This window comes from Callorhinus ursinus, unplaced genomic scaffold (assembly GCF_003265705.2).
Source record: "Callorhinus ursinus isolate GAN/ISIS: 27379988/994484 unplaced genomic scaffold, GSC_fseal_2.0 scaffold8, whole genome shotgun sequence".
In the NCBI taxonomy this organism is placed as follows: domain Eukaryota; kingdom Metazoa; phylum Chordata; class Mammalia; order Carnivora; family Otariidae; genus Callorhinus; species Callorhinus ursinus.
In genome coordinates this window covers 37,086,148-37,113,790 of record NW_027397070.1, presented here as the reverse complement: position 1 = coordinate 37,113,790, position 27,643 = coordinate 37,086,148, and the positions used below count along the sequence as shown (strand labels likewise).

At 35.1% G+C, this 27,643-nt stretch overlaps 1 protein-coding gene across 1 annotated transcript in view; it reads left to right on the top strand.

Annotated features, from left to right (window-relative positions):
* Window positions 1–26,839, top strand: part of SGPP1 (sphingosine-1-phosphate phosphatase 1) — a 33,863-nt gene extending 7,024 nt beyond the window's left edge. Inside the window, exons 2-3 of the mRNA XM_025869914.2 lie at window positions 15,917–16,006; window positions 24,385–26,839. Of these exons, the coding sequence (XP_025725699.1) occupies window positions 15,917–16,006; window positions 24,385–24,936 (642 nt within the window). The 3' untranslated portion in view covers window positions 24,937–26,839. The remainder of the gene's footprint in view (window positions 1–15,916; window positions 16,007–24,384) is intronic.
* The last annotated feature ends 804 nt before the right edge of the window (window positions 26,840–27,643 follow it).

The following is a 27,643-nucleotide window of genomic DNA, read 5'->3' as shown; positions in this document are numbered from 1 at the left end:
AAGTATAGCATAAGAACTTACAAGAGTATACTTCCATTTTTCCCTCTCCCCTCCTTTGTATTATTGTTGTCATACATTTTACATCTACATATGTTATAAAACTCACAATACATAATACATTATTATTATTATTATTTTTGTATAATGTTCCAGCATTTCTAGAAATTTTTTTTCTCCCCTCTTCTACCATCTCCTCCTGTTCTGGAACTTCAGTTTCATGTACGTTAAATTGTTTAACACTGCCACTCACAGATCACTGATGCAATGATGATGATGATGATGATGCAGTGTTTTTGCTCTCTGTGCTTCATTTTGGACCGTTTCTATTGCTATGACTTCAAGTTCACTGATCTTCAGTGTCTGATTTTCTGGTAAACTCCTCAAGTAGGATGGGATATAGTTTCAGATACTGTATATTTTATATGTAGAAGCTCTAATTGGGTATTTTTTAAATCATCCAGGGACGCCTGGGTGGCTCAGTCGTTTAGCATCTGCCTTCGGCTCAGGTCATGATCCCAGGGTCCTGGGATCAAGCCCCGCATCGGTCTCCCTGCTCTGTGGGAAGCCTGCTTCTCCCTCTCCCGCTCCCCCTGCTTGTGTTCCCTCTCTCGCTGTGTCTCTGTCAAATAAATAAATAAAATCTTAAAAAGAAATCTTCCATTTCTCTACTCATTATGTTCCTATTTTCTTTTACATTCTTTAGTATAAGATTTTAATAGCTGTTTTAAGGTTCTTATCCATTATTTCCATCATCTTTGTCATCTTTGTGTGGACTTTCTAATATTTTTCCTGCTTATGGATCATATTCTCCAGCTTCTTTGCTTAGCAATTTTTATAGTTTTAGATTTTGTTTATTCCTTTAAATAGTGTCAGACTTGATCGTGGTTCCAGTTAAATTACTTGTCAGTTTAAGCTTCCTAGAGAGGGTCCAGAATAACTGTAGTCTAGACCTAATTTGGCCTCACTGCTAAGGTCATAGCCTTTTTTAAGGTTTTACTTACAAGTAATCTCTACACTCAGTGTGGGACTTGAACTTACAACCCTGAGATCAAGAGTCACATGATATACCGACTAAGTCAGCCAGGCTCTCCAGGTGATAACCTTATAAAGACTGCCCAATTCCCTTTGTACTCTGCCTAGTGGGAAAGCATTTCCGGGCCTAGGTGAACTTTGGGAGTTGTTTGGCCTACTATTTTCCCCAGACTGGTGGACTTTCACCCCATGCATGCACATATTAGTACTCAGCAAACAATTTGCAGAGACCCCCTACAGATCTTTGGGGCTCATTCTCTGTGTGAATTCCTCTCTCTAGTGTTCTGTCCTGCAAATTAATGGCTGCTTTGGCCTCTGTGAATTCTGCTCTTTTTCCCCTTAGTTCAGTGAGACTGCTAGACTTTGTTTGGGTTCCTCCTCCCATGCTACAGCCTGGAAACTGCCTCTAGCAGCAAGTTAGGGCAATCACAGGGCTCATCTCATTTGCTTCCCTTTTCTCCTGAATTACAGTTCTGTGCTGCTTGTTTTCCAGTATATGAAAATGGTTGTTTTATATAATTTGTCTAGTTTTCTGGCTGTTTACAGTGGAACGGCTGTTATTACAACAGTTAATCCTTTATGGACAGAAATCCTCTCACCTCTACTCACTGTTTTTTGTTTTTTATATTAAAAAACTTGCTGGGATGTAATTCATATACAGTTCATCCATTTAAAATATGCAGTTTGGTGGCTTTTGATATATTCATAGAGTTATACAGCCATCACCACAATCAATTTTAGAATATTTCCATCACCACCCAAAGGAACCCCATACCCATAGTAGTCACTCCCTGTGTCCTCCCCTGCCGATGCCTAGGCAACCCTAGACAATCACTAATCTACTTTATGTCTCTAAGGATTTGCCTACTCTGGACGTTTCATATACATGGAAGCATACAATATGTAGTCTGTTGCTGGCTTCTTTCACTTAGCGTATTTTAAGATTCAGCCATATTATAGCATGTATCAGTACTTCATTCCTTTCATTCCTTTTTATTGCCAAGTACTATTCAATCAGATGGATATATAACATTTTATTTATCCTTTCATCTGTTGAAAGACATTTGGTTTTACTTTTTGGTTGTTTTGAATAATGTTGCTATGGATAGTTTTGTATAAGTTTTTGCATGGACATAACGTTTTTGTTTCTCTCGGATTACTTACTGGTTTTTGAAGCCCTTTATATTGTGGTCAAATTTGCCTTTTGTCCATGTGTGATTTAGAAATACGCTTTCCTAAATTATTACTTCTCTTCCTACTTTTTTTTCCAAGGAGAATTATTTTCTTTTTGGGTATCTTTTGTTTCATGGTTTCGTATGATATTTAGAATAGCCTTCTACCATGGTTTCTTATAGTACTTCTGTGGTTGTTTTTTTATGCTTAAGTTTTTTAACCATCTCTTGCTTTGAGGAAGGAATCTAACTTGATATTCCCCCACACCACCATTTATTGAATAGTCCATTTTCCCCTACTGACTTGAACTGTCACCTAAATATAGGTATATACTTGGGTCTATATTCATATTTTTACTTAGAATTGATACATCTGATATTTGTGTGCAAGTTCCATACTATTATATTTATTGTAGCTTTATAATATTTTTTTACTTATTCTTGCTGTTTTCACTTGTTTATACAGTTTTCTGTATGTACTTTAAATTTTGTTTTTCTAGTTCTTTTTTTTTAATTTTTTTATTAACATATAATGTATTATTTGTTTCAGGGGTGTTTTTCTAGTTCTAAAAGAAAAATCCTTTTGCTATTTTTTTATTGGAAAGATAAAATAGTACTTTCATGTTTAAAACTTTGATCTAACTTTAGTTGGTTTTGAATATATTGTGAGATATGGATCTGATGTAATTTTTTTCACACTGATAATTAATTGACCTAATTCCATTTTTGAATAGTTTATCCTTTCTCTACTTACCTGTAATGCCACTTAGGTTATATATGAAGTTTCCATATGTGTATGGGTGTGATTTTGGGGTTCTCCATTGTGTTTCACTGGTTTCTTTATTTGTCTCTTTATCAATATCATTGTCATGCTTTAATTGCTTTAGATAAGTCTTATTTATGAAAGTTCTCTACCATATTCTTCAAGATTGTCTTGGCTATTTTTGAATATTTGCTTTCAATATACATCTTAGAATGAACTCTTTAATTTCTACAAAAAAACTCTGGACTTTTATTGAAATTGCAATGAATTTATAAATGTGGAGAGAATTGATAGCCTTACCATATTGAATGTTATCTGAGAATATGGTAAGTCTTATTTATTTAGGTTTTCTTAAATGTATTTCATTCTCCATATAAATCAAGTATATCTTCTGTTAGATTTATTTGTAGTTACCTTATATTTTTTGTCATTGTTATAAATGATGTCTTGTTAAAAATCAAATATTGTAACTTTTTGTGGCTGGAAGATAGAAACATGCTTGATTTTTATGTATTGATCATATATGCAACAACTTTTTTCAACTCTCCATTAACTAAATAACTTATATGTATAATCTCATTTGTTCTTTATAGAAAAAATCATATCAACTGAGAACTATGACAAGTTTATTTCTTCTGTTGCAAGTATACATTTTTTTCTTGTTGACTAAAAAGCTTTAATAAAAGTAATGACATTAAATTCCACAAATATAATCATTTCATTTCTAGTAAGTACTAGCCAATAACATAAGCCCTACAGATAGGGTAAGACCCCCAAAATATGGACTGTTTGCTCAGGGAGATTAGATTGGTGTTTTAGGAAGACTGTGTCTGTAGTATGGAAAATGGACTAGAGGGCGGTAAGACTGGAGGCAGGGAAACCAGACCAAGTACAATGTTACTCCACCAGTTCAAGGGAGAGAGGATGGGAGACCTAGATCAAGAGACTACAAAGAGCGGCCAGCTGCCTGATTTTATATGACTTGTGAACTACGAATGGTTTTTTTACATTTTATTTTATTTTTTTAATTTTTTAAAGATTACTTATTTGACAGAGAGAGACACAGCAAGAGAGGGAACACAAGCAGGGAGAGTGGGAGAGGGAGAAACAGGCTTCCTGTGGAGCAGGGAGCCCGATGCGGGGCTTGATCCCAGGACTCTGGGGTCATGACCTGAGCCGAAGGCAGATGCTAAACGACTGAGCCACCCGGGCGCCCTGGTTTTTTTACATTTTAAATATAATTTAAATACAATTGAAAAAAGCCACAAGAATATTTTGTGACATGTGTGAATTATATGAGATTAATAATTTAGTGGCTATTCATAAAACTTTATTGAAACACAGCCATGTTTGTTCATTTATATCTATACTGTGTGTGGTGCTCCTGTGCTACAGCCGCAGAGTTGAGTAACCAACACTGTGTAATCCACAAAGCCCAAAACAGTTATTGTTTGGCTCTTTATAAAAACAACTCTGTTGGCCCCTGACCTAGATAGTGTCAGTGGGAGTAGAAAAAAATGGATACATTTGAGAGATATTTAGAGGTAGAATTGAGAAGATATGGTGATTGATTGCAAATGGCAGTAAGGAAGAAAAACAGGAGTAAAGGATTATTCCCAGATTTCCTATTTGGAAAGATGAGAAATAGTAGTTTGATTTGTAGAAACACAAAATATGGAAAGCAAGTGAGATTTGCGGAAAGGAGCAGGAGTATGGAGCAGAATTCTGTTTTAGGTATATTGAATTTGAGGTGTCTGTAAGACAGAACTATCTGGGAGGCAGTTCTACACGTGAAAGAGACCTAGACATATTTACCCCAAAGATACAAATGTATTGATCCAAATGGACACCTGCACCCCACTGTTTATAGCAGCACTGTTCACAATAGCCAAACTGTGGAAAGAGCCGAGATGTCCATCAACAGATGAATGCATAAAAAAGATGTGATACACAAACACACACACACACACACACACACACACACAATGGAGTATTAGCCATCAGAAAGGATGAATACTTACTATTTATATTGACGTGGATGGAACTGGAGGGAATTATGCTGGGTGAAATAAGTTAATCAAAGAAAGACAATTACATGATTTTACTCATACGTGGAATATAAAAAACAATGTAGAGGATCATAGGGGAAGAGAGGGAAAATGGAATGGGAAGTCATCAGTGAAGGAGAAAAACCATGAGAGAGTCTTAACTCTAGGAAACAAACTGAGGGCTGCTGGAGGGGATGTGGGTGGAAGGATGGGGTAATTGCATGATGGGCATTAAGGAGGGCACATGATGTGTTGAGCACTGGGTGTTACATGCAACTGATGAATTATTGAACACTACATCTGAAACTAATGATGTAGTGTATGTTAGCTAATTGACTTTAAATTAAAAAAAGAGAGAGAAAGAGACCTAGACAGGTTTAATATCATCAACATATATGTGCAGAATGAATGATGAGAGTGGATGGTACTGCCCTTGTAGAGTACATATAGTGAGAAGAACAGAAGGTCTAAGGAAAAAACCTTTAAAGACATTAACGTTTAAGGAATGGATAGGGTAAAAAGAACCTGAAACAGAATCTGACAAGTTGAGAGGTAAGAAGATATCTTAGGGATTGTCTAACTAGGGCTGTGTGTGTATGTGTGTGTGTGTGTAGGGGGTCTAGTAACCAATTTGTACTAGCTTAAGAAAAAAAAAGGAAATTTATTTGAGGACTAGAATGAGTATCTTATGGAAGTCAAAATCAAGAAAGTGCTGCCAGGCTTCCAAGGGAATGGAGCCAGGCCTCTGGAATGCTATCAGAACTAAAGGCGGTGCCATCCATCTTTGTTTCTTGGGGTTGCATGGTCTCTCATTTGTTTCCTTCTTCTCTCTCTGCTTTGGCATGCATATGTCAGCCTTACCCCTACTTCTACATTATTCCAATTTCAAGCATACAACAGAGACTGACTGACTTTCATTCAAATTATGATTAGGAAAAAGAATCTAATCCGCTCAGTCCAGCCAGTGGATTTGCTGCTCTAGGGCCAGTGTCCATGCCTGATCCAATAGTTATAGTCAAAAGAGCAGGGTCACACAGTATTAACATGTCTCCAGGGCCACACTTCTGGGGCTAATTAGACAATCCCTAAGATATCTTCTTACCTCTCAACCTGTCAGATTCTGTTTGCAGAAAAGAGGAGTGTAAATTGGACAGTATCATAAAAAGAATATACTATAAAGGGAGGCTACAAGTAAAAGAGTGTTTCTAGAAAAGGCTAGTAGTTGATACTGTTTTTGTTTCTTTGTTTGTTTTGAAGATTTTATTTAGTTATTTGAGAGAGAGCATGAACTGGGAGTTAGGAGCAGAGGAAAAGGGACAAGCAGACTCCCTGCTGAGCGGGGAGCCTGATGAGGGCTTGATCTCAAGACTGTGATCATGAGTTGAGCCAAAGTCAGCCGCTTACCCTGCCAAACCACCCAGGCACCCCTAATTAATATTTTTAAATGCTGCTAAAAGGACAAACAAGGTAAGTGCTGAGTTTTATAGAAGACTTGTAAAATAAAAATAGAAAAAACCTAATGTTAACTTTTTTGTTATTTCCTTACAATTTGAAAATAATTGCAACCATATTGTATATGGTGTTTATTTTTTTATTTAATATAATGTGTGATAGTTAATTTTATATGTCATTTGGCTAGGCCACGATACCCAGATTTTTGGGCAACCACTATCGTATTTATTTCTGTGAAGATATTTTTTAGGGACGCCTGGGTGGGCTCAGTCAGTTAAGCATCTGCCTTCAGCTTAGGTCATGATACCAGGGTCCTGGGATTGAGCCCCACATCAGGCTCCTTGCTCAGAGGGGAGCCTGCTTCTCCCGCTACCTGCTGCTTCCCCTGCTTGTGTGCGCGCGTGCCTTCTGACAAATTTTAAAAAATCTTAAAAAAAAAACCTTTTTAGATGGTTATTAATATTTCAATCATTAGGTATCTTTGAGGAGATTATCTTAATTGGTGGGGCTTTATCCAATCAGTTGAAAGAGGAAAAAAAGACTGTTTTTTCCCCCAGGAAGAGGGGATCCTGCTCACCTACTGTCTTTGGACTTGAGCTACATCAACTCTTTCCTGGATCTCCAGTCCACTAGCCTACCCTGCAGATTTTGTATTTGTAGCCTCCATAATCCTTAAAATAAATCCAATAATAGAGGCAATTCCTTGCAATGAATCTTTCTCCATATATGTGTATGTATACATCTCACTGGTTTTGTTTCTCTGGAGAATTATAATATTTTTTCTCTATCAGTAAAAATTCCTAGAAAACATTTTTTTAAAGATTTATTTATTTGAGAGAGAGAGAGCGTGTGAGCAGCGGGGAGGGGCAGAGGGAGGGGGGGAGAGGGAGAGAAGCAGACTCCCTGCTGAGCGGGGAGCCCCGTGTGGGGCTTGATCCCACAACCCCAAGAGCATGACCTGAGCCGAAATCAAGAGTCGGATACTTAGCCAACTGAACCACCCAGGCACCTCTCTAAAAAAACATTTTTTTCATATTTTATTGGACTGATGTACATTTCACCATTTCTGAGACATAAAGCTAGCATAGGACTAAGAATATAGAATAGCAAAGGGGAGGAAGCCTCCCACAAATTTCAGTCAACTAGAAAGGTACATAAATCTTTGGATTGGAATTGAGGGAAAAAGCTGTTCAGAGGTGAAGGAAGGTCCTAGGTTTCGAACAAAAATCTCCTAAAGACCCTACTAATACAAGGGTCAGTTTATGGAAGAACATCCCGAATTGCACAAAACTCCGTTAGGCAGGAGAAATGGGCAGGACAGAAGGACATGGGCTTTGGGGACAGCTGGTCTGTAGGAGGAATGGCTGGGCTGGAGGCCACAGCTCCGGCCCAGGACCTGGAGGTTGGAGGCTGGAAGAAGTGTAGAGGCAGAGGTGAGTGCATTCACCCAAAGCCTGGGCCTTCCCGGTTGCTCTGGTGGATACAGCTTTCCTCAGACAAGGTAGAAAACATTCTTAATGAATGAAACACGTTCATATTCTTGCAAAATAGTTTTTATATTATAGTATTGCCCTAACTACAGATACTATTATCTCCATTTATAGATGAGGAAACTGATACAAAGAAATTATGAAACTAGCCCAGTGTCCCACATCTGAAGAAGCAGGCACCTTTGGGGAGTCAACCTAGCTCACAACCCTCTAAGAGTCCCTCACCTTTAAGGGAAATATTTTGTCTATGCAATCTTGTCCATCAGAAATTGAGAACAGGTACTGAGTTTGGGCAGGTTTCCTCACTGAAGAATAAATCGAAAAACCTCCATTTCCCATGTGGACTAGAGAGCAGAAAAGCTGCCACACAGAAAAAGATGAAGTGGATATGTAAGAAGAAGAAAGGGTCCCATGACTGTCTAGTTTATAGTTCCAGTTTCTTCTTGAAGCTTAGCTTCCTTTTGCCTTAGGACTCAGTGAGATACTCTGTATCCTTATAATACATCTCTTTTTCTCTACATAATTCGGTTCCTAATTATTTACATTTTTTAGAGTCCCAATAAATGCATATAGTAAATGGCTAGGGCCAATAAAACCATTATTTTAAACTACTACATTATAATCAAACATTGATTTGTTCATTGTGTATATATAACTTTACAATAAACATTTTTATATATGAATCCTTGTCCCACATTTCTGTGTCTTTGGTATAGAATTTTAGGAGAGAGATCACTGTGTCAACATATATGAACACTTAGAGCTCTTTTATGTATGGACAGATGCTTTCCAGAAAGGTTGCGTCAATTTTTATTCCACTAGCAGTGTGAGAACAAGGCAGATATATCATGAATGTGGTATCCTTGTCATCTATTGTTTACATATACACTGTCCATTTCTTGAATTCAAAATACAATTTTTTTCTGATGCCTGCCTTTGTCCCATATTTAAATTACTATGAAAATTTTAAATTCTACTGAAGACAGTTTTTGTCATTGCTTTAATTGCAAGTCATTTTATTGACTTTTTACTAACCTCAATGAATGTGAATGACAAATGACACAATATAAAAACTAATTCTGGGGTGCCTGAGTGGCTCAGTCGTTAAGCGTCTGCCTTCGGGTCAGGTCATGATCCCAGAGTCCTGGGATTGAGCCCTACATCGGGCTCCCTGCTTGGCGGGAAGCCTGCTTCTCCCTCTCCCACTCCCCCTGCTTGTGTTCCTGCTCTCGCTATCTCTCTCTGTCAAATAAATAAGTAAGTAAATAAATAAATAATAAAAATAAACACTAATTCTGATTCTCTGTGTTAAAGAGTTAAGGAAAGCATATCAGTAGGAATAGAACTGTTTGGTAGAATAACTGAAGGGTATGTTTAGATAGTGTTCCTGTAATAGGCTGTGCAATGAAAAGATTAGATCGTGGTATGAAATTAAAAGCATCAAGGAGGTCATGTGATCTGTTTTCCGTTTGGTAAATTTTTTCTAATTTGAAAATAATGTGAAGGACTTGTAAATTTTTCTTTCAGCTTTTTTGATAAGACCTAAAGAGTTAAGTAAAAACTTTCTTATTAGAGAAAATAACATAAATTCAACAAGTAAAGCTCAACATTCTCTAAGAAAAGGAAATTAAAAACTAGGAACCCCTACCAAACTTAAAATTATTACCTATTTGTATAGTGATAGAAGTATAAAGTAACAAGCATGGTAAATTGGAAAAGGCATCAGAATAGGCCACTGGATGACTAAGTGTTATTTGGCATCACTGGGTCTGTTTCTTCATCTGTAAAGAGAGGAGAGTGGAATTAGTATCTTTAAGTTCCCTTTTACCTCTAATTAAGTTTGTACCTAGCCTCCATTCTAAGAAAAACCTAAATAAAAAATATATGAGAGATAATCTGCTTGATCCTAGGGATACAAGGAATCAAACAACACACTATACATGAAGGACAGCTTAGTATAGTGGTTAAGAGCTTAGATTTGGGAAATTAGACTTTCAGTGTTTGAATTTCAGCTCCATAACTTAATACCTGTTTAATCTTGGACCTCTCTTTGACTCAGTATCATTTAAATTAGAAATCTCCCCCATAGGGTTGTTCTGATGATTAAATGAGCTAATATTTATAAAGCTCTTGAAACAGTGCCTGGTACATAGTAAATTGTATGTTAAGTAAAATTATTTCATCTATTAACACTTAAGTAAAGAACAAATCCACATTTATTTCCTCTAACATCTTCCTAGAAATGAATTTTGGCTTTAAAAAATCCAGCCAGTTTATTTGTCAAGTAGAGGATTGGGGTGGGTTGGAATTAGTAGAGAGTGACAGTCAAGTGGAGGACAGAACAATTGCAAATATGTGTGTATCAGAAGTGAGAGAAAGGTTGGTTAGATTGTTATTGCAGAGAAGCTTAAGCTTCTCTTGTTTCTACTCTGGTTTCCACAGAGAGAATCAGGAATTTCTTGTTCATCTTAACTATCTGGAAAGCTGTGGTCTGCCTGCCCGCAGCTGTAAAATGATACAAGCTAAAACATGTAGTCCTTCTCTTTCTTTTTCACAAATCCCTTCCCTGTAACAGAAATTGGGAAAGAGATCCTAGTTTGTTAACCTAAGTCTACATCAAATAGGATGGTAATAAACAATACTTTCCTTTTTTTTCTTTTAAGATTTTATTTATTTATTTGACAGAGAGGGAACACAAGCATGGGGGTGGGAGAGGGAGAAGCAGACTCCCCACTGAGCAGAACAGGGAGCCCGACTTCCCTGGGATCACGACCTGAGCCAAAGGCAGATGCTTAACAACTGAGCCACCCAGGTGCCCCTAAACAATAGTTTCCTGGGCTCCTGGGTGGCTCAGTCATTAAGTGTCTGCCTTCAGCTCAGGTCATGATCCCAGGGTCCTGGGCGTTGGGCTCCCTGCTCGGCGGGAAGCCTCCTTCTCCCTCTCCCACTCCCCCTGCTTGTGTTCCCTCTCTCGCTGTGTCTCTCTCTGTCAAATAAAAAACAAAAACAAAAAACAATACTTTCCTTATTGTGGTTTTTAATTAAAAATACACTTAAAATTATAATTAATATTTACTTGATGAGTTCTGTTGCTAAATTGATACTTTGTGACTTCAGAGTTTGAAAGAAACAGTAAGATGACAGCAAATATGAATAGGTCAAAAGGATAGATTGAGCTGAAAATGTTTTAGTTCACATGTTTATCTTAATGTGTACATTAAATGACTGCATATGGGTCAGTTTTTGTTTTTGTTTTACCTTTTTGGACCCATATATTACTATACACCACACTAGCCTACCGGTGTGGAAAGTACTATGAAGGAAAACATGCTATTATGAATAAGTTTTTTGTTTTGTTTTGCTTTTAGTATACAAAATATAGTTCATAATGTGCTATTGTAGGAAATGGTTTTTATTTCTATACAATTTGGTTACTTTGTTTTTAGAAAGTATATAGTTTTAAAAGCTGAAGCTACAGAATCCTCACCTAACAATGTTTATTCTAAAACAAGCATTGGACAGCCATCAAAAAAAAAAATGAAATCTTGCCATTTGCAACGACTTGGCTGGAACTAGAGGGTATTATGCTAAGCGAAATAAGTCAATCAGAGAAAGACAAGTATATGATCTCACTGATATGAGGAATTTGAGAAGCAAGACACAGGATCATAGGGGAAGGGAGGGGAAAAATGAAATAAGACGAAACCAGAGAGGGAGACAAACCATAAGAGACTCTTAATCTCAGGAAACAAACTGAGGGTTGCTGGAGTGGAGGGAGGTGGGAGGGATGGGTGATGGACACTGTGGATGGTAACTATGATGAGCGCTGTGAGTTGTGTAAGACTGATGAATCACAGACCTGTACCCCTGAAACAAATAATACATTACATGTTAATAAAGAAATAAAGATCTTACACTTGTTAAAAAAATAAATCAGTAGACTTTGAGTAAAAAATAAGTAAATAAATAAAATAAAACAAGCATTGGAAATTCCCTAAGTTTACTCAAAAGGATTTTCAGATTGCAATTTATTGTGATGGATTCCAGAGATGCTCTTAGAACTAAAGGTTAAGGTGGCCCAGGTTTGAGGCCAGGCCTTTGACCCCAAGGTTATCATGAATGTGGTAAGGTAAGACTGATATTCTTCCGAGGCTGAAGGCTTATGTTTACTTCGTTTAGCAAGTATTTATTGACTGCCTACTAGATGTAGACACTGTTGTAGTCACTGATAATACAGCAGTGAACAAAACAGATTGAAGTTTCTGCCCCCATGGAACTTACATTCTTGAGGAAAGAGACAATAATTAAAATAAATACTAGTATTTTTACATATGTACATATATATTACATATATACATATATTACATATAGAGAATATGATAATATTTACTATATCCTAATGCATAAATATATCCCATGTCAAAGATAAGGTCTGTAACTTCTTCCATTAATGTTTTATAGCTTTCAATGTACCAGTCTTTTACTTACTTGGTTAAATTTATTACTAGGTATTTTATCCTTTTGGATGCTATCATAAATCGAATTTTCTTAAATTCCTTTTCAGATTGTTCAGTGCTGGTGTATAGAACAGAACTGATTTGTGTGTGTTGGTCTTGTGCCCTGCAACTTTGTTGAATTCATTTATTAACTCTAGTAGTTTTTGGTGGATTCTTTTGTGATTTTCTTTTTCTTTTTTTTTACAATCATGTTATCTGTAAGTAGAGATAGTTTTACTTTGTCCTTTTCAATTTAGATGTCTTTTATTTCTTTTTCTTGCCTAACTGTTCTGCCTAGAACTTATAATACAGTGTTAGCAGCAGTGAGAGGTAGATGTCTTTCTCATCTTGAAGAGATCTACATCTCATCTCACCTTTCAGTCTGTCACCATTAAGTATGTTATCTTTAGGTAGTTTATAAATGCCCTTTATCATGTTGAAGAAATTCCCTTCTTTCCTAGTTTTTTGAGTGCTTTTATTATGAAGGATGATCATGGGTATTTTTTTCTTAATTCTATTAGTGTGATGTATTACATTGATTTTTCTTTGTGGAACCACCCTTGCATTTCGGGGATAAATCCCACACCATACATATTGGTGTATAATACTTTTAGTGAGCTGTTGGATTTGGTTTGCTAATATTTTGTAGAAGATTTTTGCACCTGTATTTACAAGGGATATTTGTCTGTAGTTTTCTTGTGATGTTTTTGTCTCGTTTTGATAGCAGGGTAATAATGGCCTCATGAATGAGTTAGGAAGTATTCCCTAAGGTTGATATTAAAATTTTTAAAAATGTTTGGTAAAATTCACCAGTGAAACCATCTGGACTTTAGGGACCCAGGCTGATGGAAGTTTGCCTGTCTTGTGATACATTATCAGCCTGTGGCTTCCAGGGTTGCATCTATAAGGAAGAGAGAGATCATAGTATGATTGAAAGAGGCATAAGTCCTTTTCCTCAGCTCATTGGCTAAACTAGTCACATAGTCCCAATCTAACTGCAAGTGAACCTGAAAATGTAGAGGAGCATAAGGAATATCTGATGAACATTACTGTTTCAACACCTGTTCTCTTTGTATTTCTCCATAGTACTTTAACACATTTGAACACATAGTACTTAACACATCTTACATAATTTATATATCTTTAAATATCATATAATTTGCATATTTTATCTTCACTATTTAGTGCCTTCCCCCAGCTAGAGTGTAAGCTTATTCTCCTAGAAAACCAATTTCTTGCCCACAAGCCTTTGTTCATGGTGTTCCTGCTGTTTACAGTGCCTTTTATCTTTTTTGCCCTGTACTCCTTTTTTCTAAAGATTAAATCCTACTCATCTCTCAGGACAACTTGGATCTTACTTAATCTGGGTGACTTTGTTAACATCTTTAAGTTAAGTGCCCATCCCTTAGAATCCCTCAGAATTTTTAGTATACTCTCATAGCACTTACCTCATTATATAGTTATATGTCTGTCTGCCCCATTAACCAAATTCCTCATGCATGTGGAAGAATGGCTGGAGAAATAGGTAGAGCCTAGAAAAGAAACTATGAGGATCTGAATAAGGACAGTTTAAGGAGAGTGGAAAAGAGCTGATAGAATCAAGAAAATTTAGAAGGTGAAATAAGCAAGACATGATTATCGGTTGAATATGAGGGATAAGGAAGGAATCAAGGATAATTCATGTTTCTCATTTAGATTATTATGTGGATTATGAGGTTTCCAAATGAAATAGGGAATATGAGAGGAGGAACAAGTTTGGGTGGTAGGATGATGACATTGGTTTGAAGTATAGCGGGTTTAATTAACTCCATAGAGACATATGTGCAGTAGAAGGTGCAGGTGCAGGCCTTGGCCATATAGTTTTTTTTTCTTTTTTTAAATCTTTTTTTTAAGATTTTATTTATTTATTTATTTGAGAGAAAGATTTCATTTATTAGAGAGAGAGTGAGAGAGAGCATGACAGGGGAGAGGGTCAGAGGGAGAAGCAGACTCCCCGCTGAGCAGGGAGTCTGATGTGGGACTCGATCCCGGGACTCCGGGATCATGACCTGAGCTGAAGGCAGTCACTTAACCAACTGAGCCACCCAGGTGCCCCTGGCCATATAGTTCTTAACACAAGGAAATGGATAGGTCTTCAGCATGTGAAGTAGTAGTTAAAAAATAAGAAAAGCTGAGACTACCAAGAACTGCTAAGGGCAGAATCCTTATTTATTGATGTCAGTGTTTAAGGAACAAGAAGAGGAAGATAAGCTCTTGTGTGGGAAACAGAAAAAAAAAAGATGGTGAAAGAGGAAACAGAATGTGATACTATAGAAATCAAGGGTATTTAGACTCTCAGGAAAGTGGTAGCTGTGTCAAATATAGTAGAAAAGTCAAATCAAAACAACTATGTACTAAATCTTTACCATTCTTCTTACAGCCTTACTAAATCCCTTCTTTCAACCCCACTTCTTATTGAACCACATTGATTTCTTATTGAGTTGGACCACCTTGGCTTCAATTTCACGGAGAAATTTGAAGTTATAGGGCATAAACTGCTCAACTGTGTCCCCTTCCTTCTTCCTTTACAAACTTGCCACTGTGTCCATCCATCATTTCCACTTTCCTTCTAATATAAGGAGATTCAAAGCCAAGTCTTAACACTAATGCCTTTGATACCAAGAGTTGTCTACATTTTATGTTTTCTCCCTTTTTATGACTTTCTGATCCCAGTATCCCCCCACAATTATTCTCAAAAAGGTTACCATTTCAAATTTTAGTGGAGGGGCAGAAGTGGAAAACCAGTTACAGGGTGATGAATATTGAATACAAGATGGGGCAGTACCAACAGAAACTACAAATAGCAGTCACTGATGGGACGGAGAGGGAGATACTGCTCAGTCTTCCTCCCCAGGGAAGCAGAGACACTTACATGGATCAGATTCAAGCACAATCTCAGAGGTATTTCATTTTGGAGCTCCATGAAAAATATGTCCTGTTTTTCTTCTGCAGCATGCCAGTGATTAAGTCTTTACTATAGAAACGAAAATGAGCCAGGTCTCACAATGAAGAGTGTAGAAACCCCAGATTTCATTCATTTGTTCAGTCATGCAAAAGTTTTTGTTTAGTTTAGTTTTGTTTTTTTGAGGGAGAGAGTGAGCACAAATGGGGGGCGGGGCAGAGAAGGTGGGGAGGGAGAGAGAGAATCTTAAGCAGGGCTCGATCTCACAACCCTGAAATTGTGACTTGAGCTGAAATCAAAAGTCAGACATTTAACCAACTGAGTCACCCAGGCACCCCTGCAAAAGTATTTCTTGAATGTCTGCTATGTGCCATGCTTAGGTTTAGGTGCTAGGAATACAGTGGGGAGTAAAAACACAGTTCTTGTTTTTGTGGAGTTTTATGGTATAGTAATTTGTTTTTTATTTCCTTGTTTAAATTTAGCCTAACTTATTTAACTAATTTTACTTTTTTTCCCCTTTAGTATCCTCTTATATATGGATTGATTCTTATTCCCTGCTGGTGTTCTCTAGTTTGCCTAAGTAGAATTTACATGGGAATGCACTCCATTCTGGTAAGGAAAACATTGTGTTCATAGTGCTTTGTTTTTTTCTGAAATTGACAGGCAATTTTATAGTTTTTAATCATTTTCAGACTTACAGGAAACCTGAGAAAATAATTATTATAAATCTTCATTTTGCAAAAATATATGTGTGTGTATAATATATATATTAATATATAATATATATGTATATTAACATGATGTTTTGTGAACATTTAACTTAATAATCATGTATTTTGTGGAAACAGTTCCCAGCAATCACAGATAACCAAATATTATGCTCAGGATAAGGTTTCTCCCTCCTTCCAGTCTCAGTTTGATTTTCCTTCTCATTCTCTTCTCTGCCTTTTTGAGTGAAAACTAACAATACAGAAATCAGGGAAAGCTCTAATCAGTGAACACCCGGTGACTAGAAACTACATGAACTTAAATCACTTATATTGACATATTAAATTCTAGTTTTCTTCTTTTTCCCAACAGTATTTTTGTGCTTACATCAGTTATTTTATTTTGAGAATGCTATTCAATTTAAAAAAAGCAGCAAGATACCTGTCTCTTTAGCCACGCCTACTCACCTCCCTTCCTCCTCTTCCCATTGGCATTTAATTCTAGCTTGCATCATCTCTTCACCCGATTACTGTAATAGCTTCATTTGTAGCCCTACTTCCAGTCTGACATCACTCCACACAGTGTTTAGTCTCCTGTTGTAGTTTACTTACAAAACACAGATATGATGCCATACTGAATGACTTATGTTTACTTAAATGTGAATGGTGTTTTCTTATCTCCATACCTTTAGGAATGCTGTAACTTCTGCTTGGAATACCCTTTTCTCTTTCTTTGTCTAGCTAACTATCTTATCCATTCTTTAAGAGTCACAAAAACGTTCTTATCTCCTAAAAGCCTTATAACATTCCCCATCTTTCCTTTCTCTTGACTGGTTAGGTGACCTTTCGCCCAGAGCATCTTGAGCATAATTCTGGCACAGCACTTACGCTGAACTGCAATTGCTTTTTTTTTTTAAACGTCACCCCCACTAGACAATAAGCAACATAAGAAGAGTAACTATGTTTTCTCTCTGTCCCTTGCATCTAGTGTGGTGTCTCTTAGTACAGTCTTTGAATGTATTATATATTTTGTAGATAAAGGATCAGAAAAAAAGTAAATATGAACTAACTCATGGAATCCAAAAATTTATAACCGGTTACAAATTTTTCTTGTCCTTTTAGAATTTTCTACTCATAAAAATATTTACTTAACTTGTTTCATAGCTGTAGAAATACTGGGTTTCTATTTTTTACTTAGATTGCTTACCTTCAGAAGCTGCCCCTTTACTAGTAAATTTCCAGAAGTCACAAATACTATTTTAACAAGCAAATTATTCATGTTCAACTTTTTATAATTATTTGTATTAATATGAATTGTGAATTTACATATAATTCTGACTAATCTCTACTAATTTTATAATGAAACCAAGTATCATATTTTTAGGTCAGATCTAATATTTGTCAAGAGAAAATGTTATCCAGTTCTGTGCCTTGTTAGTTATTTCCTTCCAATGCCAAAAGTTAGTAATATTATTCCTAAAAAACTACCGAATGGTTATGCATCTTTGAATGATAAAAAATGGATCCCTGATATTTCTTGAAGGAAAAGATAATAGATTATATTACCCCTAGGTTCATTATCATAATAAAAAGAGTAATAAGAATCTGATTATATTGAATATATAATCTAAAAGATGTGTTCTTTAAAAAACAGATGTTTAGTGGATTGGTCAAATATTCAAGCTGAGTTCCATTCAGTTTTTACATACTGGATGTCTATTTTTAAATCAGCTGATGTAAAAACAATATTGATGTATTATTTTTTAGATCATGCATCTGATAACCCTAGTCCTTTATTCAAAAACCTTCTTGTCCCATAGAATGTTTCATCAGTTTTATTCAGACTAGCTACTGAATTTTATTATGTGTAGTATTACAAATTTTTGTTTTCCTTTTAAAAGTAAAATCATGGGTAACTTGCAAACATGTAAATTATGCCCTGTGTTATGACCACAATTTTTCCTAATCAATAATACATTGATCATAGTTGATGTATGAAATTATACCTATAATGAACACCCCCTTTTTTTACATTATGGATCTAATGTATTCCCACAATTTTTGCTTTTTCCTATATTTTAATGTTTCAGTAAATTACCTGTGTTTTGAACTATTTTCTTAGCCATAATTTGTATCTTACTATTTATTGTGAAATTAGTATGGAACTATAGGTAGGCAGTGTGTGCCCTACAAGTTGCCAGTAGGTGCTTAGATACCATATTATCTAAGCGGATGTTTTCATTAACATAAGAGAGTTCTGATAATGTGTTCTAAGTAATTTATAATGTACACTTCATTCACTATTTGCCATAAGCTTTGTTGTTATTGTTACAACACAAAGAGCAACAGCCTAGTTTATTTTCAACATCTACCTACCTTCATAAATTGATTTTCTTAATTCCATGAAAAGTATAGATGAGTTACTACATCTGTTTTTTCTTTATTTATTATTAAAACCTATCTCTCAGAATTTAAATTCATAAAAACGCAGGCCATTTTAAGTTACTAGACTGGGTACTTGTCAAACTTCTATTTTGTTTCTACATTAGTAAAATTATGAATGTGTTGTAAATCCATTTACCCAAAATTGTACTGAAAGTTTATATGTCTATATGTGGAAAGTCTTTTTAAAAAGATGAGATTATAAAGTAGTACATACCCCTCAAACCCACTTTCGTAACAAGAAATAAACCAAACCAACCAAACACCCCAAAAAATGAGAAACATCTTTTTTTTTTTAATATTTTATTTATTTATTTGACAGAGAGAGACACAGCGAGAGAGGGAACACAAGCAGGGGGAGTGGGAGAGGGAGAAGCAGGCTTCCCGCCAAGCAGGGAGCCCGATGTGGGGCTCAATCCCAGGACCCTGGGATCATGACCTGAGCTGAAGGCAGACGCTTAACGACTGAGCCACCCAGGGGCCCTAAAAACGAGAAGCATCTTATAAAGAAAGATCTAGAACAGTCAACACTGAGAGTCTTAATAGTGACTATTCCTGGGTAATAACTACTTGTTATTGTTAATCTGTATTTTCTAATTTTTCTATAATGATTACATACTAAATTTGAATTTTAATTAAAGATAAACATTCCAAAATCTCTCCTTAATAGTGCCTTTATAATGAAATAAAATGCATTCCAACAATACATTTTGTTGTTTGAAACTGCTGGCATCACTGGCATACTGAAATTAGAAGTAGGACTCCGAATATGTTTATAATTTTTTTTTTAAGATTTTATTTATTTATTTGAGAGAGAGAGAATGAGAGATAGAGAGCATGAGAGGGAAGAGGGTCAGAGGGAGAAGCAGACTCCCTGCTGAGCAGGGAGCCTGATATGGGACTCGATCCCAGGACCCTGGGATCATGACCTGAGCCGAAGGCAGTCACTTAACCAACTGAGCCACCCAGGCGCCCCCGAATATGTTTATAATTGAAAAAACCCAACACCCACTAGGACATGACAGGAGTCCTGAATACTAATCTCAGCAAATCACCAGCCTGCCTCTCTAGGTCTATTTCCTGATCAGAAGAAATGAAAAGGATAAAACTTTAGATTTAATATGTAATAAATCTTTATTGAATTTATGGTATTTGTTATTTTCTACCACAAATTTGATAACCTTGAATATTCCATTCAAAGGTGTATTATCTATTAACTTGAGGGCATATAAGTTATCTATAACTAATTGGTATCTAAAATTATTTGCTAAGGTTTTTTTGGAAAATTTGCTATTCTAAGTTCTTTTTGTTACCTTTAACATTTTTTCTTTATTGCATACTTTGTGCTATAATGCTTAAAACCACTTAGTATACATTTTAAGGTTATACATTAAATTGATATCACAATGATAGCCATCATGTTTATGTCCTGAGTTCAGTTGTTCCTTCCTTCTGGTTCTGTTTCATGGAAGTTCAGTTTGCCCTTAACTACTTAGGGTAATATCATAAATAATAACTCAATCTGAAAAGGAGGTAGATTTGTAGAAAGTCTTCTAACAATCTAAGTTTAATATTCCTGGAGCTCTACAAAAAAAGTAGAGGACAACAATTATTGGATATTTTGTTTTATACTGAAATATACTTCTAGAATTATAATTTTTATGAATTACTTTAAAGAATTCTTTTTTTTTTAATTTTTATTTATTTGACAGAGAGAGACACAACGCTAGAGGGAACACAAGCAGGGGGAGTGGGAGAGGGAGAAGCAGGCTTCCCACCGAGCAGGGAGCCCGATGCAGGGCTCGATCCCAGGACCCTGGGATCACGACCTGAGCCGAAGGCAGACGCTTAACGATTGAGCCACCCAGGCACCCCAAGAATTCTTAAAAGTGATCAAATGTAGGGGGCGCCTGGCTGGTTCAGTCAGAGGAGTGTGTGACTCTTGATCTTGGGGTTGTGAGCTTAAACCCCACATTGGGTGTAGAGATTACTTAAATAAATGAATAAATAAAAACTTAATAATAGAAAAAAGTGATCAAATGTAAAAAGGTCTCAAGTCATTTAATTGATTTTTTTTTCATTTTTTAAGGTACTGTAAAAAATATTTTATAGGAATGAACATGTACGCCTATCTATGGTCTGAAAAATCTATAATTAAAAAAATTAGCTAACTTCAGAGCTATTAACCCTTCCTTTCACTTAACCTTACGTATTATATATGGTTTTATGTAAAAAACTCATTGTCATTTATTTAAAACTTCTAACTTGGTACACATTCTATGTGAGAATTACAAGGCTCAGAACACTTCCACATTAGCATATTCTGAAAATTTTGAATCAGTCATGAAATTTAATAAGAAATAAAGCAGCAGCTTTTATCCTGGTAGCCAAAATCCTGTTATTTCACAAGACCTGTGCCTTTGATTATAAGGCAGGGAAGAAAGGGTAAGAGAGCAACCAAAGGAACATGACCTCATAAAAGTATAATTATTTGGCAATTAGTGATTTGAAATATGAAGAATAGAGGTTTGACAGTCACATAATTTGACAGCTCCATATCCAAAAGCATGGTCAGAATTTGGGGCACTTCTGGAATCTCTGAGTAACTGCAGTAAAATTCAATTAATAAGAATTCTTAGGTAACTTTTAGTTGTATCAGTGAATTTTCATGGAAGACCTCATGTTCAAAAAAATGTTGAAAATTTAGATTTTCACTCCAATATTTAATTCCTAATGCTGAGAATATTTTTTTTCAACAAATGTATTGAGCACCTTCAATTTATGAGATTAAATACCTAGCTCTATGACAGTAGTCCAGTTTTCTTTATTTAAAAACTGGCAATTAAGGTAACCATAAATTTTTATCAAATTTGGATTCCTTGAAAGGGGACAAAAGACACTTTTAATATTCTGGGGACAAAAGAGCAAAATAAGATTGGTGAGACATATCAGGGTGTTTGTGAGGATCAAATATGACACTAAAAATAAAGTATTACAACAGTATCTTCAGTATAGAAAATATTATTCCCTGAAAATGTCTTTAGCCTAAGTTAAAAAAAAATTAGTTTCATCTATTTATTGAAATAAGTTGAAAGAAGTTTCATCTATTTCTCTTACAGAGTTCTTATCAAGCAAGATCATATAATCAATATGATGAGTCTAAAGAATTACTCTGTCTCAGTTTAACTAACCAAATATTGCCTGCTTCCTGTGTGCCAGCCATTGGGTATATATGTATAAATAAGATAAAGTCTTTGCCTTTGAGAAATCACTAAACATGTAATATGTAATATAAATATGTAATATAGTGATTCTCAACTGCGGCTGAAAAATGGAATCACTGGGGAGCTTTTTAAAAAAAAAAAAAATTGATGCTACTCCCACTTCAATTCACTCAAAATCTCTGAGGATTAGCCCAGGCATCAATATTTGTAAAGTTCCTGAGCGATTTTTAAAGGGCACAGGAATTGTGAACCTTTGGTTTTCTGGTAAAAATAGAAAGCAAAGAAATGTGGTAACTGTTGGAGCAGGTTTGTAGGAGATGCCAGGGAGGTAAAGAGGAGGAAATTCCTTATTATGGAGTAGGAAGAGAAAGTTTATGGAGGCGATAGATGCCTGAGCAGAATCTCAAAGGGTATGATGTAATGGTTTGCCTAAAATATAGAAGGAAAGGTAATTCCGAGATGACAGAAAGTAGTCTATAAATTCATTATGGGATCTGGCATGAAGCATTATTTTTACTTTTAAGTAATCTCTGTACCCAACATGGGGCTCGAACTCAAAACCCTGAGATGAAGAGTTACATGCTCCACTGAAGCATTAGGCTAGACAGAAGCCAGATGTGAAATGCTCTATATGTCCTTCTAAGGAGTTTGAATACACAAGGGATATTTATTTATTTATTTATTTTAAGATTTTATTTATTTGAGAGAGAGAATGAGATAGAGCATGAGAGGGGGGAGGGTTAGAGGGAGAAGCAGACTCCCCGCTGAGCAGGGAGCCCAATGCAGGACTCGATCCTGGGACTCCAGGATCATGACCTGAGCCGAAGGCAGTCGCCCAACCAACTGAGCCACCCAGGCGCCCACAAGTGATATTTATTGTCTTAGTTCATACTTTCATAAATGTTTTGCTAAGTGATTATATCTTTCTTTCGCCTACTATAAAAGCACTTATATAAAGAGAACACAATTACTTTTAAATAATCTCCTTTCATATTTTAGCATCGGAAAATATCCACGAAAACTTATTCTATATAGACATAAATTTTAAAAATGCTTTCCTAATGATAGTTGTAATTGTTGAAAAAAAGAGTAAAGATATTCACTTTCAAGTGATTTAGTAGATTTTGTTAGAATAGATAAATTCCTGTAAAGGATTCATTTATTCATTCATCCAGTAAATATTTGAGTGTTTACAACGTGCTAAGCTTCCTAGGAAGGTGGTGTTAAAGAGGATAATTTCCTCAAAATTTTTAGCTGCATATGCAGTTCTTACTCTCTTTAGTAATTGTCTCTATTTTTAGCTATTCTTATTTTCATAATATTCTGATTTAGAATTTTATATTGTTTAGAACAATGCATTGTGCAGTTGACTTTGCTGATCCATGATAAAGTTTTTATAGAACTGCTGCACAGTGAGTACAATGGCAGGAATTTGGGAGTATACTTCAGTCATAAGGGTAAAAGGCAAACTTCAAAACTTCAAAACTTTTGAATAACATACCTTTATGGATCTTGTGGCAGGAAGGCTTTCTTAAAAAAGAAATAATGATAAATATGACATTAAAATTTGGAACTTATGTTCATCAAAAGATGCCATAAAGAAAATGAAAAGGCAGGCCACAAAATCCAAAAAAAGATGCTTACAGAACATATTATTGATAAAAGATTTTATATAAAGGATTTATAGACCATCTGAAAAAAATCATGTAAATCAGCAAGAAAAGAGAAAATCTAAAAGAACAGCTGCAAAAAGACACAAATATACATTACACAGAAAAGGAATAACCCATAAACTTACGAAAAGATAATAATCAGGAAAATCTAAGTTAAACATCAAGAAATACCAACAACTGATGGGATGTAAATTTTTATAAACATTTTGGAAATTTTTTTATTGTCTTATAAAATTGAACATGCATTTATCCTATGATTCTGCCATTCTGTTCCTAGGAAACTTGCAGACCCATACCAGGCAACACTGAAACCAAGAACGTAGTAGCACTGTTTATAGTATCCCTGGTTGGCTTAAGAACAGATACCAATTAAGAAAGCACTTGAGCTCAAGAGCTCAACCATAACCAATAAACTAATCCAAAATCTGTAAACCACTTAAATGACCATCAGTGGGAAAATGGATAAACTGTATAATCACACAGCTGTCGGTTAAGGCTTCGGGTCAACAGTAGGCTATCAGTTAAGGTTTGGGGGAGTCAAAGTGAATTTTCCACTGTGAATTTATGTGAATTTTTCACTGTGTTGGGGGTTGGTACTCCTTATCCTCACGTTGTTTAAGGGTCAGCTGTTAGTCTTTTTTTTTCCCCCAGAAATCAAAACTACACAATTTAGGCATAGTTTATTGTTGGGGATTTAAATACAAATTTTTATATAGTATATATGTAGTTAATTTATAAAAAGGTAGAATTATGAAAACAGTACTTTCATTATTATTGTCAAATTGATCTTTTTATTATCACTAAAAGTCTTATTACTTATATGGTCAGTAAAGTTTACTTTGAAAATGTGACATTTTAAAAATTTATTAACATTTAAAATGTGAAATATACATTTTTAAATGTCAAAAACAGTATTATACTAAACAACTCTTCTCTTTTCCCAGGATATTATTGCTGGATTCCTATATACCATTTTAATCTTAGCTATCTTCTATCCATTTGTGGACCTGATTGACAACTTCAATCAAACTCACAAATATGCTCCATTAATCATCATTGGGCTTCACTTAGCCTTGGGCATCTTTTCTTTCACTCTTGACACCTGGAGTACATCCCGAGGAGACACAGCTGAGATTCTAGGAAGTGGTGCTGGAATTGCATGTGGATCTCATGTTACCTATAATCTGGGTCTAATATTAGATCCTTCTCTGGATATTCTACCATTAGCTAGGCCCCCCATTACTGTGACTCTGTGTGGAAAAGCCATATTGCGGATTCTCATCGGGATGGTATTTGTACTAATAGTCAGAGATATAATGAAAAAGATCACCATACCCTTAGCCTGTAAAATCTTTAATATACCATGTGATGATGTTCGAAAAGCAAGACAACACATGGAAGTTGAACTTCCTTATCGGTATATTACCTATGGAATGGTTGGTTTCTCTATCACATTTTTGATTCCTTACATATTTTTCTTTATTGGTATCTCTTGATGGAGAAATACTGTTTGTAAGAAAGGAGGGTATCAGTTACCAATATCTAAAAATATATTCTAGTTAAAAGCCAAATCAGAGTTAGGCTTTTGCAGAAATTTAACTTAAATAATTATTTAAGTAAAGTTGTAAGAGTCAGTGCATTTTATCATTGCACATCCAGATATTGTTTTAGGTGAGCTGAGCTATTTTAACAGGGAGAAAATGATAAGTATCCATTTAGAATGTTCATGTAATGTTTGGAGAGTTTTATGCTGTTATGAATTGGAGTTATATGTAATATATATTAAGATACATAATATACAATTATGTATCTAATATGTGTTATATGTGAAATAATATACCTAAGTTATTTTAAACTGTGGGGCTGTATTATAAAATCAATAATAATATGCAAACAGTGTACCTGTATATCTGGACTTAATATAGGCACATTGTTATTAACAGATATATTTAACATTTATTTACTATGGGAGCCATTTCCTAATTGAATTGCATAATTACTAGGCCAGAATTCATATGCCACCACATAATGATTTACTGCCTCTTTTTACACTGCCATCACCTTTCATGTTACCCATGATGTTGAACATGGGAGGTATTTTTAATGGACCAAATTTTCAGAAATTCAGAAAAAAAAAAGTTTTTTTATTCCTTTTTTTTTTTAAGTTCTTTACACTGTGTTGAATGTACTTTATTTGCAGTTGTTCTGGACATCAATTTAATAATTCAGGTACTGAATTTTATTGCTTGCTAATTGTGCCTTTCTGTTGCTGAATTAAGAAATGCCATGTATACTGTGATATAAAAAGAAGATGCTAACTTTATCTTAAGTTACATATAATCAGGCAAATATTTTTAAAATACATGTCAAACTAACAGGGCTAGAAGTAAGCCACCCTCAATTCTTTAGCCTTTGTTTGGAAAGAAATGTGGAATGGGCTAAACTTTCTCACTAATTTATTGGGAAGCTGAATGGATAAATATTTCCATTTTTGTAGGTATTTTTCTGTGCATTGTAAGTTATAGGAACAAGATATATTTTTTGTACATTGTCTTGATTGTTTATACTGCAGGTAGATATTTCCAATGAATGGAAATGTAATTGAAATTTATAGATGGGACAATGCACATGCTTCATTTGTAAACAAACCGTTTTTCTAAATTATTTGGAAAGGATTGGATTTAGCAGTGTTAACTTTTAATACCCATTTATTAGCTACTTAAGGTAAATTATAAAATCGAAAAGTATCAGTATTTCAGATCCTATTATTTTTTCAATTTTTATTATTTTCACAGTGGAAAATTTGGGTATTGTATTAAACTATTCTTTATTCTTCGGTCTGTGCCTTTATATTTTGAAGTGTAATTGTAGTTAGGTTAACATTAAGTTTATTTGTAGTAAGTTTTTCATAAAGAAGAGAATTAACTTTCCATATAAATGAGCATCAGGTATGGAATTACTGACTTTAGTGCAATATCTGTCTGATTATCCAGAATTATCACTTAAGATGTTTCTATTTTGGACAGCATAACTATTTAAGCTCATATTTTTATAATTCTGATTGAGAATTTAGGGACATGGTACTTTTTACCAACATTGAATCTGATAATTTTAAATAAAGCAACTAAATTTGGAACCTTTACCTATTAGTAGGAAACGAAGGCACTTAGGAACATATCGGTACGTTGGAAAATGTGCAAAGAACTTTTCTCTCAAAATGTGTTTAATGAATTTTAGGGACTATTTCCCATAATTTGGGTCTATGCTATCTTATTAATTTTTATATCTAGCTTAAAAGGTATTTGAAAATATTCCATTTCTTTGTGGTTTATTACTTTCTGTCCTATAATAGTTCCATGCTAAGTGTATTTTAAAATAAAAGCCAAATTCAGAATTGAAGGGTGTTTTGTTTGCCTTCTATGCATTTGTCTCTGTATTATCTGATAGAGATTTATAAAAATGCCTAGGATTTTCATGCTAGCAGGCTTTTCCTCTGAAGCATTTTATTCAAAATCAAAGTACTGTTTTCAGAAAGAGAAGACACTGAAAAAATTCTTTAGGGTTCCAGCTGACTTTGAGCTTCAATTATGATCATTCTGACACTGTACTTTTATTAGTGAAAAGTTTCATAATATTTCTTTAAGAAACTTATGAATAGGGGTTCCTGAATGGCTCAGACAGTTAAGCATCCAACTCTTGGTTTTGGCTCAGGTCATCATCTCAGGGTCATGAGATCCAGCCCCACCATTAGACTCATGCTCAGCAGGAGTCTGCTTGAGATTCTGTCCCTCTCCCGCTCCCTCCCCTCACTCATGCTTGCTCACTCTCTAAAATAAATACATAAATAAAATCTTTTTTTTTAAAGAAACTTACGAATAAAATATGTTTCAGCAAACTCTGTGGCCAATAGTATTATAGGTAGTTGACTTTGCTAATTCATTGTTTCAGGAATTAAACATAATATTAGGAATAAGTATTTTTTTCAAGCTATATAAATATATGGACATTTCATTTTGTAATTTTAAAATGCCGTGATGGGGGGGCTGGCTGGCTCAGTAGGTAGAGTACTCTTAATCTCACGGTTGTGAGTTCAAGCCCCACGTTGGGGGTGGAGCCTAATTAAAAAAAAAATGCCATGAATTGCAAAACTAGGTCTGCCAGAAACTCATTTTAAGACCTAAGATAAAGCAATGCTACTACAGT